We start from the raw sequence: 16458 nt of genomic DNA, 5'->3' as shown, positions 1-16458 counted from the left end.
GTCATTCTCCGTCCAGCTTTGTTCCCTTGCTGGTGAGGAGTCTTGGTCCTTTCTAGGAGGCGATGTGTTCTGGTTTCGGGTGTTTTCCTCCTTTTTGCGCTGGTTTCTTCCCATCTTTGTGGATTTGTCCGCTGGTCGTCTGCGTAGTTGCTGACTTTTCGTTTGGGTCTCTGAGTGGACACCCAGAATGTTGATGATGAAGTATTTCTGTTGCTTGGTTTTCCTTCTACCAGTCTAGCCCCTTTGCTGTACGACTGTTGAGGTCCGCTCCAGACCCTGCTTGTCTGGGGTGCACCTCTAGTAGCCGTGGCACAGCGAGGGATGCTACCAGTTTCTTTTTCTGCTCTCTTTGTCCCAGGATGATGCCTGCCTAATGACAGTCTTTTGGATATAGAGGGGTCAGGGAGCTGCTTGAGGAGACAGTTTTTACTTTATAGGGGTTTAATTGCTGAGCTGTGCACTCTGTTGTTCATTCAGGGCTGTTAGGCTGCTATGTTTGATTCTGCTGCAACACAGCTCATTAAACAACCCTTTTTTTTTTCTCAAATGCTCTGTGTTGAGGGGTTTGGGCTTTATTTTTGGATGTTCGATCAGGTGTCCTGCCCAGCTCAAAGGCAGACTAGCCACTGTTTGGCTGCCGAGGCTCCGCCCAGCTGTTGTGTGATTCGCGCTGTTCCTGCCGGCTCTGCTGTGGTCTCCGCCACGCCCTGCGGCGGAGTCTCTTCGTTGTAGCGTGTTGCCTCAGCAACGGCAGGCTGCGTCAGCAGTGGGCGTGTATCTCAGTAGGGACGGGTTGCCTCGGCAACGGCTGGCTGCGTCAGCAGTGGGCGTGTATCTCAGTTGGGGCGGGTTGCCTCGGCAACGGCTGGCTGCCTCAGCAGTGGGCGTGTATATCAGTTGGGGCAGGTTGCCTCCGTAGTGCTGGACGCCCCTCCCCCACAGAGCGTCTCGGACCGTCTGCCCGGGATAGTTTGAAATCGCGGTTTTGTTCGTCCCACTGGGTATCCCAAACGATCTGTCCCTGCAATCCCCTGGGCTGGGCTACTGTGCAAGTCTCATTCAGTCTCAAGTCCAGCCCTCTCAAGTCTCAGGTTGCCGGTTCAACAAGGCACCCGGACAAGCGCGCCCTGTGGGGATTGCTGAGTAGGGCCGGCCGCCGCCGCCCCGGCTGCCGGCTTCGCCAGGCAGACCTACTGCCTGGCGTCCCGTGTCTTTTTATACTTGGGAGTTTCCCCGTTCTGTGGGCAACAAAGATCAGTCTGGAAATGCAGCACTGACTCACCGTTTGCGAATTCAACGCGGGCTCCAATCCTGGGTTGTTCTCACAGCGCCATCTTGAGTCCCCTCAAATTGAAGTCTTATAATCTCATCAGTTGTGAATAAAATGACTTCAGGTCTCCTGAGAAATACACGTGATATAGTTTAATACACCGTATTTTTTTTACTCAGTAATTTATCTGTAATCTTTACATTTGTTTTAAGAAGAGAAATGCTACAGTAAATCTAGCCCTTTTGTAGGGGAACCAACCTATACAGTTTTCAAAATTAAAACTAGTTTAAGTTCAGAAATTACTACCAATTCCTCTTTTGTAGAGAGGAAAGCAGAATGCCATGCTCTTCTCTCGAATTAAAAAAAAAAAAATGCTGGAAAATAAGAAGTCCTCTGAAGACAAGAAGCTCTCTTAGGGAATACAGATGCAGCTTCTGAATTGACTTTTATAACAGTTTGATCTTAATACCAGTACAAGTTATTGTATAATTAATTACTCTATCTTAAAATGAATATTATATCCTATTGTATCTCCTACTTTTTAAAAATTTTATTTATTTTTAATATTTTCTTTTTATTTATTTATTTTAAAATTTTTTTAGAGACAGGGTTTCACCATGTTGGCCAGGCTTTTCTTGAACTCCTGACCTCAGGTGATATGCCTGCCTCGGCCTCCCAAAGTGCTGGGATTACAGGCGTGAGCCACTGCGCCCAGCCTGTATCTCTTCCTTTACATTAAACGTGCCGGAGCATCTGAGTTTTATTTAAGTCTTAGCTTGTATCAAGAGCTATTAGTTTTATTTTCAAATGTAGTCATCTTACGAGATTTTTTTTCAGATTTGTTTCTTTTTATATATTTGTAATTAGAGTCATTTATTTCTGTAGCATTGCATTTTAGATTCCATGGAAATGAATAAGGTGATTTAAATTTGTGGTGATTCACGGGGTATTTTCTCATTTCCTGATTTTTTCTATATCTTGTAAAATTAAAATTAAAGTAGGTCATTTGGGTCACTTGAACACCTAACTCAGACAACCTTTTCTGAGCCTGGAACAAGATGACAAATGGGCTGATAATCATCTATATATAGACCCTTTATTCCTGAGATGTAAAACTTTCTCAGAGCCCTGATTTAACCATCCATTAATGAAATCAGTATTCTGTTGTACCTTCAATACTAGGTTTTTGTGGACAGATTAGAAATGGTATTAGTCAAGTGACTTCTATTTGTAATATTCATTTGTTTTGAAATTTTTCTGATGTTTAACAGTTGGATGTTTCAGTTTCCATTTGTGTTTCATTTGTAAACATAAGACATAAACTAACATGAACCTTTCTGGAATATTAAAAATAAAAATAAAAATTCCGTTACTTTGTTTTTTTTTTTTCTTTGCTTATCAATCTTAAAAATGAAATTTTGATGTTAAAAAAAAATTTACTTACACTTTGAGTCTTAACATTTTTGAAAGTTTTATTGATGCTTTATTCAGAAACATTGTAATGGAGTGAACAAAGATAGAATTTAGATCAAAAAACTGCTTCCTGAACTAGTACTAATAAACATTTGTGAATTTGCAAATCATGTTGAATACATTTTTTATATTCAGTGAGCATTTGGTAGCTGTCAGATGTGAAACTACTTTGAAAAAAATTAAAAGAACTATAGGCCGGGCTCGGTGGTTCACGCCTGTAATCCCAGCACTTTGGGAGGCCGAGTCAGGCGGATCATGAGGTCAGGAGATGGAGACCATCCTGGCCCCATCTCTACTAAAAAATACAAAAATTAGCTGGGCGTGGTGGTGCGCGCCTGTAGTCCCAGCTACTTGGGAGGCTAAGGCAGGAGAATTGCTTGAACCTGGGAGGCAGAGGTTACACTGAGCCAAGATTGTGCCACTGCACTCCAGCCTGGCACCTGGCAACAGAGTGAGACTCTGTCTCAAAAAAAAAAGAACTGTAGAAGGTGTAAACATTTATTAAGTGCCTGCTTTATTTATAACAATATCAGAAACACAAAGAAGGTACAGAAAATGTAGAACAAAGGGATAGCAATTCTTAGGGCATTACTATCTTTGAATCTACTGTTTTGTTTAGAGCTCTCATCTGGAAAACTATGATGCCTTTGCTCAGAAAGTGATACTTTTCCTTGTTTTTGTTTTAGCTCTGAGAAGTCCAAACATGGACATATCATCTTCCCCAAACATCGCACTTCGCAGACATAGTAGTCAAATTGAAGGTGTTAGACAAATGCATAACAATGCTCCTCGGAGCCAGATGGCCACTGAAAGAGATCTTATGGCATGGAGCAGAAGAGTGGTGGTCAATGAACTAAATAATGGGGTTAGTAGGTGAGTCAATAAGGTAACATTTAGAAGAAAAATTAAAGCTTTGGTCTTAGTAGGTAAACTGAAATGTACTATGTTAGCCTAGTAAATGAAGTATTTTTAAATATAGTTTAGTCATGCATTAGTTTTTCCATATTATTCCAATGATTTCATTCCATAACAAATAATGATTATTTTCAATTTGCTCAGCTTTCTGCTGAATGCTTTGGGGAATATTCAAAATACAAAACATTATCTCCATTCTGAGTTTATAGCCTAGATTAGAAGAAAAGAATACAAATAGTATTAAGGAAGAACTCTTGAGGTCTTATGCAATAAAATATGTGAGTGATATATGTACCCTAACATTGGAGCAGTCTGGGAGTACAAGTATTTGCTAGATGCTAGTGTTCAGACTATCTTTAGAAATGTCAGTTAGGTAGACTTCATTGGATAAAAGGATTTCATTAGGATTAATTTCAAACTTAGAGTCCCTATTCATATTTGTAAACCCTAACATTTACTGTAGCAACAACTTTCAGATACTCCACAGCAGCTGGAAAGAAATTTAGAAAAGACATTTATAGAGAATATGTACAATTCATTTTAATCAAGTATCTTCCTAACCAAGCCTTTTACCAGATCAACCAAGTAGCAAAATTAATTTGGTTTCTCCTTTTCTTCTGCTTTCTGCTATAAGAAGGCAGCAGTAATAAGACAAAAAAGCCATAATTAATTTATGTCTTTGAATATTAGAAGCAGAATTGAAAGCAGGGACTTGAAGATATTTGTATGCCAGTGTTCAATGTGGCATTATTCACAATAACCAAATGGTAGAAACAACTCAATTGTCCACCAACAGATGAATAAATAAACAAATTGTAGTATATGTACAAAATGGCATATCCTTCAGCTACAGAGAAGAATGATGTTCTGATACCTGCTACAACATGGATAAACATTATGCTAAGTGAAAGAAGCCAGAGACAAAAGGACAAATAGTATATGATTCCACTTAAATGAAATATTGGGACTAGGCAAATTCATAGAGACATACAATAGATTAGAGGTTATCAGGAGCTAGGAAGAAGTAGAAAATTGGGAATTGCTGCATAGTGGTCACAGAGTTTATCTTGGAAGTGATGAAAAAGTTTGGAAATGCCAGTAATGGTCACACAACTTTCTGAATGTAATTAATGCCACAATTATACACCTAGAAGTTCAAGTGGCAAATTATATGTTTAAAAGTATTTTTATCTGATTCTTAGATGATTGGTTTTCTTTTTGATGATTTTCTGTTACTTTGACCTTTAACTTGTAATTAGGGTACAAGAGGAATGTCGAACTACAAAAGGTGACATAGAAATCTGTCTTTATACAGTTGAAAAGAAGAAAAAGCCATCTTATACTACTCAAAGGGTAAGTATAGTTTTACAGTACTTTGAGATACACTATTTGCAAATATTTGCAGATAATAGGTTTTTTAGGGGCAGCAGTTACTTATTAGGAGACTATTTTAATAGGTGTCTGCATATAGGGAACCTACTTTTTGAACCACAAATTGAGATATATGATTATTACTAATAAGAATAAAGTTACGAGTCAAGCGTGTCCCCCAAAATCTAGGACATGTGGTTATTTTAGGTATATTTGTATTAAAATACCATTTTTATATGGTCAAGGTAGAACCGTAAGTATATTACCAGATCACTAATTAGAATGTAAAACAAATGATCAGATACCCTAGGCCAGAGGTTGGCAAACTATAGCCCATGGGCCAAACCGGTTCTGCTACCTATTTCTGTTATTTTCTATTGGAACACAGCCACATTTACTTATTTATGTCTTATACATGGTTGCTTTCAGGCTGTAAGACAGAACTGAATAGTTGTAACAGAGATTGTATGACTTGCAAAGCCAAAAAATGTTTACAATCTGGTCCTTTGCAGAAAAAGTTTGCTGATCCCTACCATAGGCCCATTCCTGGCTTACTTAATCATTTAGGAGCAAAATATGATCTGTACATTGCAAAGTACTAGATAAAGAAACTGCTAAGCAGAAGGCAGGATTGCCAATATCTTAGGTACATCAAATGTATAGTTTCGTTCCAAAATTTAACCATAATTTTTGTAGAGTGTGGTAATTTGAAGAGTCTAGGTAGATTTTGATGTTGTTAAACAAATCTGGGTAATGGACCCTGAATTTTAATTTTTTTTCTAGAATTGATGAACAGAAATTTAGATAAATATCAAATGGATATCTGCAAATATTAGATCATTTTGATGTTTTCTTTCTTAACTTTTATTGTTAAGAAACTAACTTTGTTTTGTTAGTTTATTTGCTGTTCTCTGATTAGCTTTTTTTTTTAAGAGATTTTGTATGACTCAGAACGATGTTTTTTTTTATTTTTCCTAATAAGCTGATGTTAGCAAATATCAGACTTGGCTGAGACTAATGGACAGGGTACTTAGATCTATAGATATTTTTACTTATGTTGAAAATGTGAAACATTTACATATACTTTTATACTTGCTGGCTCCTAATTACAATCTAGGGTTGCAGCTTAGCTAAATGGAATATCCATAGTAATGTTTTATATTTGCAAAGTTTAGAATAAAATAATTTTCACTTCAAATATTAGTCATTAAAAGTTAAATCTCTATTTTGACCTGTTAACTAAATGAGTGTACTGCCAATTCTTACCACAAGTAAGTTATCCATAGTAACTCAATTTCTTTTCTTCTGTTATTGTCCACAAATAGTAGAACTAATCCTTAATGGGATATAAGGAATTAAACATGGTATGAATTTGTGGTGTGTGTGTGTGCCTTCGACGAAGAGTCAAACTCTAAAATATTTAAAGAGATTTATTCTGAGCCAAAAATGAGTGACCAGTGGTCCGGGACACAGCCCTTAGGAGATCTGAGAATTTGTGCCCAAGATAGTTGGGCTACAACTTGGTTTTATACATTTTAGGGAGACATAAGACATCATTCAATACATATAAAATGTACATTGTTTTGGTGCAGAAAAGCAGGACAACTGGAAGTTAGGTGGGGGGCTTCCAGGTCAATTTCCAATCAAATATTTTCTGATTGGAATTTGGCTGAAAGTGTTTTTATCTACAGACCTGGGATGAATACAAAGGAATGTCTGGATTGAGATAAGGGTTTGTGAAGACCAAGGTTCTTATTATGCAGATGAAGCCAGGTTGCAAACTTCAGAGAAAACAGGTTGTAAATATTTGTTATTAGACTTAAAATGGTGCCAGACTCTTAGTTGATTTTCTCTTGAAGGGGATTCTCTGCAGAATGTAGGTTTTCTCCCACAAAAGACAACTTTGCAGGGCTATTTCAAGATATGGCAAGGAACATTTGGGGTTAAAATATTTTGATTTTCCTTTTCATTTGTCACGTGATGTTATGCCAAAGTCAGGTTGGAAAAGTAAAGCCACATTATATAGAGTTAAATAAAACCGCTCTGATGAGACTATGGTTTCTAAGGCATGACTCTCCAGAGCCTTTAGATGGGAATTTGAGCAGGAGAAGAAAAAAAAGAGCAGAGTTTAGATTTAAGTTCCAAAAACTAAATTGTTACTTTTTGTATGAAGATTGTTTTAAGTCCTTTCCCTTCTGTTGTTAGAAGTAATCTAAAATTTATTATTTTATTTTTATTTTATACAACTCTCTCCTGGATCTAGTTTTGTGTTTCAGAGGTGATAGGGTGGAGAGTGGACTAAATTTATTCGAAAGATCCTTTTCAACTCTTAAGAATCTTAAGAATGCTGTTGATAAGAGTCAAACTCTGTAAAATATTTGAAGAGATTTCTTCTGAGCCATATATGAGTGACCAGTGACTGGATGCACAATCTTAAGAAGTAGTCCTTAGAACATAAGCCTAAGATGGTCAGGCTACAGCTTGGATTTATACAATGTAGGGAGATAAGACATCCATCAGTACATGTAAGACAGTACACTGGTTCAGTCCAGAAAGGCAGTGGAGTGTGACGGAGGAGGTTCCAAGTCATAAGCGGATTCAAAAATTTTCTAACTATCATTTAGTTGAAAGAGTTAAGTATTGTCTGAAGACCTAGAATCAAGAGAAGGAAATGTCTGGGTTAAGGAGTTTTAGAGACCAAGATTCTCATTATGCAGAAGAAGCCTGTAGGTAGCTTTTTTCACTGAAAGTAGATTGCAAATGTTTCTTATCAGACTTAACTAAAAGTGCCAGACTCTTGGTTGATTCTCTCCTGGATCAGGAAAAAGGCCTGGAAAGAGAAAGGGATCTATAGAATGTTGATTTTCCCAATGAAGACAGCTTTACAGGGCTATTTCAATATATGGCAAAAAAACATACTCACGGTTAAAATATTTTGATTTCCTTCTTTATCTGTTGTGCGATGTTATGCCAGAGTCAGATTGGAAAGTTATAACACATTATATAGTGTTAAGTAAAATCCCTCTGATGAGACTTGGTTTGTAAGGCATGGAACATCCCCCTATTCCCTACCCCTGCAAAAGACCTCTTAGACAGAAATTTGGGCAAGAGAAGTAAAAGAATCAGAGTTTAGCCCTCAATGTTAATCTAGAATGAACAAAAGTATAGATGATTAAATTCACTTATATCTTAGCACTTTAACAAACTTTTTCTAGATGTTTGAACAGAACTAAATAAATACATGCTATATATACATAAATATGACTGAAATGTCTTGCTTATGTAAATTACGAATGGGCAAATTCTTGCAACCCAGACATTTTTTTTCCAGGAGGTGAAACAATTTTATTTTAGTTGTCTTTAAAATCACAAAGACACTTACTTTCTTCATATAAAAACATTAGTGCAGATACATATACTTCCTAGAAAATAATTATATAGACATCTCAGAGAAAAATGTACCCCATTATATGATTTTAGTAAGGCTGCTTAGAAAAAACTCACATCTGGACTGATTCCTAAAACATACCATTTCACCATCATTCTACTGATAATTAGTATCATCAGTGTGTCTTCCAGTGTTATTACTTATTTGATAATACATACATAGTCTTGCTTAACATTTAATGCTCGATTGGTTCATCATCCTTTTCTGCTGGTTCATCGTCAGGTTGAGCAGGTTGTGCCTTTCTCTGTGGCCTTTCCTCAAGACCTTCCGGGAATAGACACATTATCACCATCATCATCATAGATTGTAATCTCAATTTTTACTAGCAATTCCAATGGAACCATTTTTGTAGTTATGTCCTGTTCTGCGGGAATTGTCTTTCTTAAGGCACACAGACTACGTTTAACCAGTTCATTTAAATTGTATTCTATAAATTTGGACATAATGTGTCTCCAAGTTAAGTACGAGCTGATTGAGAACGGGCCCCAGTGGACATAGCTCTATAGTCAAAATTCGTCAGCAGATGGCCAGGTTTGGAAAATGTGAGGGCCCATAGCATCATAACCAGCAATAAGTAGTCCATTATGGTCTGCAGCCATATTGTTGTGTTGGTATCTGGGTCTTGCTTCCAATTAGAGATAGAAGAGAAGACACAGGAAGAGGTCTATCAGATACAAATCTGGAATCTAAACATTCCCAGCACATAAAATTACATAACGGTCTAGCATCATCAGTAAGCCCTGCAGGTGAGATACAAATACAGTTGTCAACATGGAAAATTTTTTTCTGATGAGCTGCAAGTTCCAATGGTGCCTTTTTCAATGCAGCCAATATTGCATGGGTTTTTAATTTCAGACCAACTCTGGCTGAACCTTGTTTATCAGCTTCCATTCCATATTCAGTTTGATGAATCCTGCTCCAGACAATGATGTCATTGTCATACTGATTTCCAAACATGGTTTCAGCACAGCCCTGGTTGCAGCCTCTAGCAAAACTGAGGATCAAGGAGTTGCTGCCTAAACTATCACTCTGCATTGTACAGAGAAGTCTGTGGGACTTTGCAACCCATAATTTTTAGGAATGATCAATATTAGTGGAAAGTGGGTTAAATATTATAAGTATAGTTATATATTGGCTTTTTCTTGGGGAATTTATTCTCATCTCCTATTCACCTCTACTCCCCACTTAATTTGCTTTATTGTGTGTTTACTGAGCTTTTCCTTTTTTAAAGTTAATTATTCGTCTCTTTTACAGAATGATTATCAGCCTAGCTGTGGGCGTTCTTTACGAAGGACACAGCGCAAGCGTCAGCATACTTACCAAACACGGTCCAACATAGAGCATAATTCACAAGCATCCTGTCAAAATTCAGGTGTACAGGAAGACTCAGACAGCTCCTCAGAGGTTAGATATATACTATTATTTATTTGATGTAGTCGTCTTTGTCCCAGTTTGTATCATCCATTTGGGTTTAAGGGTCACTTCTTTAATAGAAAATTATTTTGATGATATTCTTATAAGAGGTTTGTTCATTAATAATACATTTTGTAGGTATATTTGGGCACATTTAATTCCTTTAGGTATCTTCTTGGATTTGTACCTCAGATGCTGTCTTGATGAGGGTATCAAATATGCCAGCCAGAGTTTAACTTTGAGACAGTGAAAAAAAGAGTAGGAGGAAATCAGCCTAGAAATGGAAAGGGATGGAATATAAACAGCTTTCAGAACTAGTTGGCTGTCTGATTGACATAATATACACATTTTTTGTTATTATTGACTTCACCATACATGGAAATCATTGAGTGTTGATTTTTTGCAGACCTACCTTTTTCATGGTAATGAATAAAGAGTATAGCAATTCTTTTCATTCTGTTCTTCTGTTCTCCAGTCCTTTTGTTCTCTTAACAGCTTTCATTGTTAAGTGCATAATGAAGGTTTAATCATGAGTTGACAATATATGGTATGGTACTCTCATTCTCTTGCCATTGCCAAATTCCCAATTCTTTTTTTTTTTTTTTTTTTGAGACAGATCTGGCTCTGTTGCCCAGGATAGAGAGCAGTGTGGCGCATACTCGTCTCACCGCAACCCCTGCCTTGCGGGTTCAAGAGATTTTACTGCCTCTGCCTCCCCAGTATCTGGGATTACAGGCATGTGCCACCATACCTGGCTAATTTTTGTATCTTTAGTAGAGCCAGGGTTTCACCATGTTGGCCAGGCTGGTCTCGAACTCCTGACCTCAGGTGATCTGCCCGCCTCAGCCTCCCAAAATGTTTGGATTACAGGTTTGAGCCACTGTGCTGTGCCTGGCCCCATTCACAATTCTTAAACTAACTCTTATAAAAGATGCCCTCCATTCATGCCCCACCCCCACCCATATGAAAATCATGATCTTAAAAGAATGATAACTATTAAGGAACTGCTGCTCCCCTCACCCCCCCCTTTTTTTTTAAGACAGTCTCGCTATGTTGCCTAGGCTGGAGTGCAGTGGCGCAATCTTGGCTGACTGCAGCCTCCACCTCCCAGGTACAAAGAATTCTCCTGTCTCGTCCTCCCAGGTAGCTGGGAGTACAGGTGCATGCCACCATGCCTGGCTAATTTTTGTATTTTTGGTAGAGATGGGTTTCACCATATTGGTCAGACTGGTCTCAAACTCCTGACCTCAGGTAATCTGTCCTCCTTGGCCTGATCTGTCTGCACCTGGCCTGATGCTCCCTTTAAAATGTAATGTAATAATGGCATTGTGGTTGTACTTTTAAAACAAATCCTAATCTCACTAAATATTCATGGTTAAAATGATTTTTTTTGGTTATGATGTAGATCAAACTAATGCTAGAGTATAAGACAGTGGGTGAGGGTATAGATAAAATAAGATAGGAAGTGAATTATTATCTGAACTGGAGGTTGTGTACATGGGTTATCTATTCTCTCTACTGTATTTAAAATTTTACATAAAAATGAAATTTTTTAATGGGGAGTAATTCTATTAACTTGGTAGAGACATTAGGTATTTTTAAAACAATGTTTCTAATATTGTATTTAAGATGGTTGAGTCTTTGAAATCATAAAAAGATGTTTTATATCAATAAGATAATGATGCCAGAAATTTAGAAATGCCTAGTAGACTTAGTTGTGAGTTACAGATATACTTAGAACAATAACTATGTGCATTTTAAGGAGAAAAATTTTTGAGGGCAGAATTTAAAAAATGCTATAAAACAGTAGTGGTTTTTTAATTAGAAATACATTAGCTGGTAATAACCATATATCTTAATTGCTGGCTCTTTGTTGTAGGAAGATGAAACTGTTGGCACAAGTGATGCTTCTGTAGAGGATCCTGTTGTTGAATGGCAAAGTGAAAGTTCTTCCAGGTAGTGTTAATTTGACCAAAATTATTGAATAGTTTTATGTTCTTGTAGGAATTTGGCAATACCAGAATTAAAATGGTATTTTGTAGTAGAAAAGGTACTGGCTGGAAACCTAAAGACCTGATGTGATCCTGGTTCTCCCAATGTCTTTCTGATGTCATTGTGAGCCTAAAAGGCTCAAACTAAAAGTTTCTTCACCTATAAAATAAACTTATTTTTAAATCCAAGATTCTACATCTTGGCAATTATACTCACCCTCTGCATGATGCTTCAGTCAATGACGGAGTGCATTGTGGCGGTGGTCTCACAAGATTGTAATGAAACTGAAAAATTTCTGTCACCTAGTGACATCATAGCCATTGTAATACTGTAGCACAAAGCATTATTCATGTGTTTGTAGGGATGCTGGTGTAAATCCACCTGCTGCACTGCCAGTCATATAAAAGTTTTGCATATACATTTATGTACAGTATATAGTACTTAATAATCAACAACTATGTTACAAGTTTTCCCATTTACTATGCTGTACTTTTATATATTTTTTTTAAGTGAAGGTTTTCACATTTATTTATTTATTTATTTATTTATTTATTTATTTATTTGAGATGGAGTTTTGCTGTTGTTACCTAGACTGGAGTGCAATGGCACGATCTCGGCTCACCGCAATCTCCGCCTTTTAGGTTCAAGCAATTCTGCCTCAGCCTCCCGAGTAGCTGGGACTACAGGTGCGCACCACCATGCCCAGCTAATTTTTGTATTTTTAGTAGAGACGGGGTTTCATCTTGTTGACCAGGATGGTCTCGATCTCTTGACCTCGTGATCCACCCACCTCGGCCTCCCAAAGTGCTGGGATTATAGGTGTGAGCCACCATGCCCGGCCTTATATTATATTTTTCTTCATTTCATTTTTTATTCTTTTAGAGATGGTGTCTGGCTATGTTGCCCAGGCATGCCTTAAACTCCTGGGCTCAAGCAGTCCTCCCATCTCAGCCTCCTGAGTAGCAGGGTGTACAGTTACACACCAGCATGCTGTTTTTGCTATACTTTTTATTGTTATTTTAGAGTGTACTCGTCCTATTTGTAATAAATTATTAACGTAAAATAGCCTCAGATAGATCCTCCAGGAGATATTCCAAAAGGAGGCATTATTATCATCAGAGATAAGAGCTCTATGTATTATTGTCTCCAGATACCTTCCAGTGGAAGAGAAAACTATGTGGAGGTAGAAGACAGTGATACTGATGATCTCAACTCTCTGTAGGCTCAGGCTAATGTTTGTGTCTTAGTTTTTAAACAAAGTTTTAAAATATGAAAAAAATGTTTAAACTTTGAAAATAGAAAATACTTTACAGAGTAAGGATATAAAGAAAATAAAATTGCCCAGCGCCGTGGCTCATGTCTGTAATCCCAGCACTTTGGGAGGCCAAGGGGGGCAGATCACCTGAGATCAGGAGTTCGAGACCAGCCTGACCAACATGGTAAAACCCCATCTCTATGAAAAATTTAAGAATTAGCCTAGCGTGGTAGCGGACAACTGTAACGCCAGCTACTCCGGAGGCTAAGGCAGGAGAATTGCTTGAACCCAGGAGGTGGAGGTTGCAGTGAGCCAAGATTGTGCCATTGAACTCCAGCCTGGACGATGAGAGCAAAATTCTGTCTCAAGAAAAAAAATAAAAACAAGAAAGAAAAAAAATGATACAGCTGTACATTGTGTTTGTGTTTTAAGTGTTATAAAAGTCTCAAAAAGTTCAAAAAAAGCTTAAAGTTATAAAATAAAAATGTCACAGTAAGCTAAGATTAATTTCTTGTTGAAGAAGAAAAATGCTTTTTAAAAATTTAATGTACCTTAAGTGTAGTGTTTGTAGTCTTCAGTAGTATACAGTAATGTTCTAGGTCTTCGCATTCACTCACTATCACTCACTGTGATTCACCCACAGCAACATTCAGTCCTATGAACTCCATTCATGTTAAGTGCCCTATGTAGGTATACATTTTTTGAAATCTTTTACACCATATTTTTACTATACCCTTTCTATATGTAGATATGTTGAGATCCACAAATGTTCAGCATTGTGTTAAAATTGCCGACAGTATTCAGTACAGTCACATGCTGTACAAATTTGTAGCCTCGGAGCAATAGGCTCTACTATATAGACTAGCTGTGTAGTAGGCTACACTGTCTAGGTTTGTGTAATTACACTCTATATGATGTTCACACAGTGACAAAATTACCTAATGATGCATTTCTCTGAAAGCATCTCCTTTGTTAAGTGACCCATGACTGTATATGTATATATTTCAGTTTTAAAACAATTCCATTTCAGTATTTCTAAGAATAAGATGTTTCTTTATTAAGAAGATTTGGGATTTTGGACAGGGATTTTAATTCCTGTTATAGGAAACTAAGCATTATAATTATAATATAGTTATGATCCATGGATAAAGTATACTTTATCCAAGAAGCATTTCATTAAAATTACATAATTATCAAAATTCTACATAAATTTTTTTTTTTGAGATGGAGTCTCACTCTCACCCATGCTGGAGTGCAATGGTGCCGTCTCGGCTCACTGCAACCTCCGCCTCCCAGGTTCAAGTGATTCTCCCATCTCAGCTTCCCGAGTAGTTTGGGGCTATAGGCATGTGCCACCACACACCCAGCTAATTTTTGTATTTTTAGTAGAGAACAGGGTTTCACCACGTTGACTAGACAAGTCTCTGGTCTTGAACACCTGACCTTGTGATCTGCCCGCCTTGGCCTTCCAAAGTGCTGGGATCTCAGGTGTGAGCCTCCACATCTAGCCGATATTTTTTTTTCTCTTAAGTTATAACAAAATCTAGTCATGTCATTTATAAAGGTTTTTGATTACAGAATGATCTTTCAATTATTAAGTAAAACTACTCCTTTTCTATACTTAGGTATTCATAATTTTGATTTATTTACAGTGATTCATCAAGTGAATACTCTGATTGGACAGCAGATGCTGGAATAAATTTACAACCCCCAAAAAGACAAACCAGACAAACAACACGAAAAATATGCAGCAGCTCTGATGAAGAAAATTTGAAGTCCTTAGAAGAAAGACAGAAGAAACCTAAGCAGACTAGAAAGAAGGTTTGTAACTTTACAGGTTATTTTGTTTTTGTTATTTTTTTGATTTTTTTTTTGATACTTAAACATTTAATAGTACCATTGACTTCTCTCTAGAAATAATATTTCATCTGAGAAAGTAAGTAAAAGTAGTTTGACTTCAAAATGTAAAGAATTTTTGAATTTTTTCTCTTATCAAAGGTAGAGGCTAGAATGTTTCATTATAATTTGTTATTCAAACATATTCACAATCATGTTAAAATGTAGCAAAATGTCCTCAAATAAACTACTGTCTTAAAAAATATTATTGTCACCTTTATCAGACAACATTATGATTCTTGTTATGTAATATTTTGAGTTCTCATTTTTACCATTTTTAACTTGTAACATGGAAGAGTATGATAAATTGTATATGACTGTCCTTTGATTCCACTACATTTTTTGATATTTTTATTAAAGAGGTGGGGTCTTGTTATGTTGCCCAGAGTGAAGTGCAATGGCTATTCACAGTCATCATTATAGCACACTGCAGACTCAAACTGAGGCTCAAGCAATCCTCCCACCTCAGCCTCCTGGTTAGCTGGGAGTACTGGTGTATACCACTGTGCCTGGCTTACTGTTACGTTTTTATTTCATCCCAATGACCATTTCTTTTCCTCACTGTAAATTCATTCAGGTGATTTAAAGACTTGATTTTTGTAGTTGTTATAATTTTAATTTCAAAATTGATTATAGACACATTCTGTAGTCTTTTGCTTTAGTAGACATAATTATTTTCTTGATTATCACTATTTTATTGGCAAAAACTTACTCTTATTGCATTTGAATTCATGTGGTAGTCAAGAGACATATGTAAAAGTTACGGTTTTTAGGTCATATATAGTGTCACTTTATTACCTGTAAGTTAAAATTTTGCAACCTAATTTTTTTACTGGCACAAAGTTGTATGTAATAAAGCAAAATGGTTCTAATTTATATACTTTAGGTTTCATTGTAACCTGAAATTTTTAATCTTCTCTACCTACTATTTTTCATGCTATTATTTGTGTGTTTTATGTATTGGAGAGCTGTGTTTTATACATAAACTGTTCATGTATTTATGTTTCAGAAAGGAGGGCTGGTTTCTATGGCAGGTGAGCCTAATGAAGAATGGTTTGCCCCTCAGTGGATCTTGGATGCTATACCCCGACGTTCCCCATTTGTCCCACAAATGGGAGATGAGGTAATTGTTACCTGTTATAACATTTTTCTGTGGAGCCTCAAGAGCACTAACTTTAATCAGTCTTAGGATATTTATATTCCTAATTCTATTATAATAATACATACAGTGTCTTAGCTGCTCTGCTCGATTATATATTTCTTGTGGAACGTGACTGAATTGTATTAATCTTTGTATCCTTTGTAGGGCCTGGCCCAGTAGCTTCAGTGTATTAGGTGCTCATTGAATATTGAGATAAATTGATCACTTTGTGAAGTCATGAAAATAATTGGCTTTATTTTAATCTGAAATACCTCTTAGTAGAA

General features: G+C 36.8%; 1 protein-coding gene and 1 pseudogene across 4 annotated transcripts in view; one reads left to right on the top strand and one right to left on the bottom strand.

The window, feature by feature from the left end:
- Positions 1-16458, top strand: part of BRWD3 (bromodomain and WD repeat domain containing 3) — a 131885-nt gene that overhangs the window by 87757 nt on the left and 27670 nt on the right. For all 4 annotated transcript variants that reach the window (XM_078363026.1, XM_035289671.3, XM_035289670.3 and 1 more), the window contains 6 exons: positions 3430-3616; positions 4918-5011; positions 9732-9881; positions 11770-11846; positions 14790-14958; positions 16043-16156. In XM_078363026.1, coding sequence (XP_078219152.1) covers positions 3430-3616; positions 4918-5011; positions 9732-9881; positions 11770-11846; positions 14790-14958; positions 16043-16156 — 791 coding nt within the window. The remainder of the gene's footprint in view (positions 1-3429; positions 3617-4917; positions 5012-9731; positions 9882-11769; positions 11847-14789; positions 14959-16042; positions 16157-16458) is intronic.
- Positions 8653-9434, bottom strand: LOC118150667 (proteasome subunit alpha type-1 pseudogene; annotated as a pseudogene).

The sequence above is a fragment of the Callithrix jacchus genome, chromosome X, assembly GCF_049354715.1.
Source record: "Callithrix jacchus isolate 240 chromosome X, calJac240_pri, whole genome shotgun sequence".
NCBI lineage: Eukaryota > Metazoa > Chordata > Mammalia > Primates > Cebidae > Callithrix > Callithrix jacchus.
This window is presented reverse-complemented; position numbering and strand designations above follow the sequence as displayed.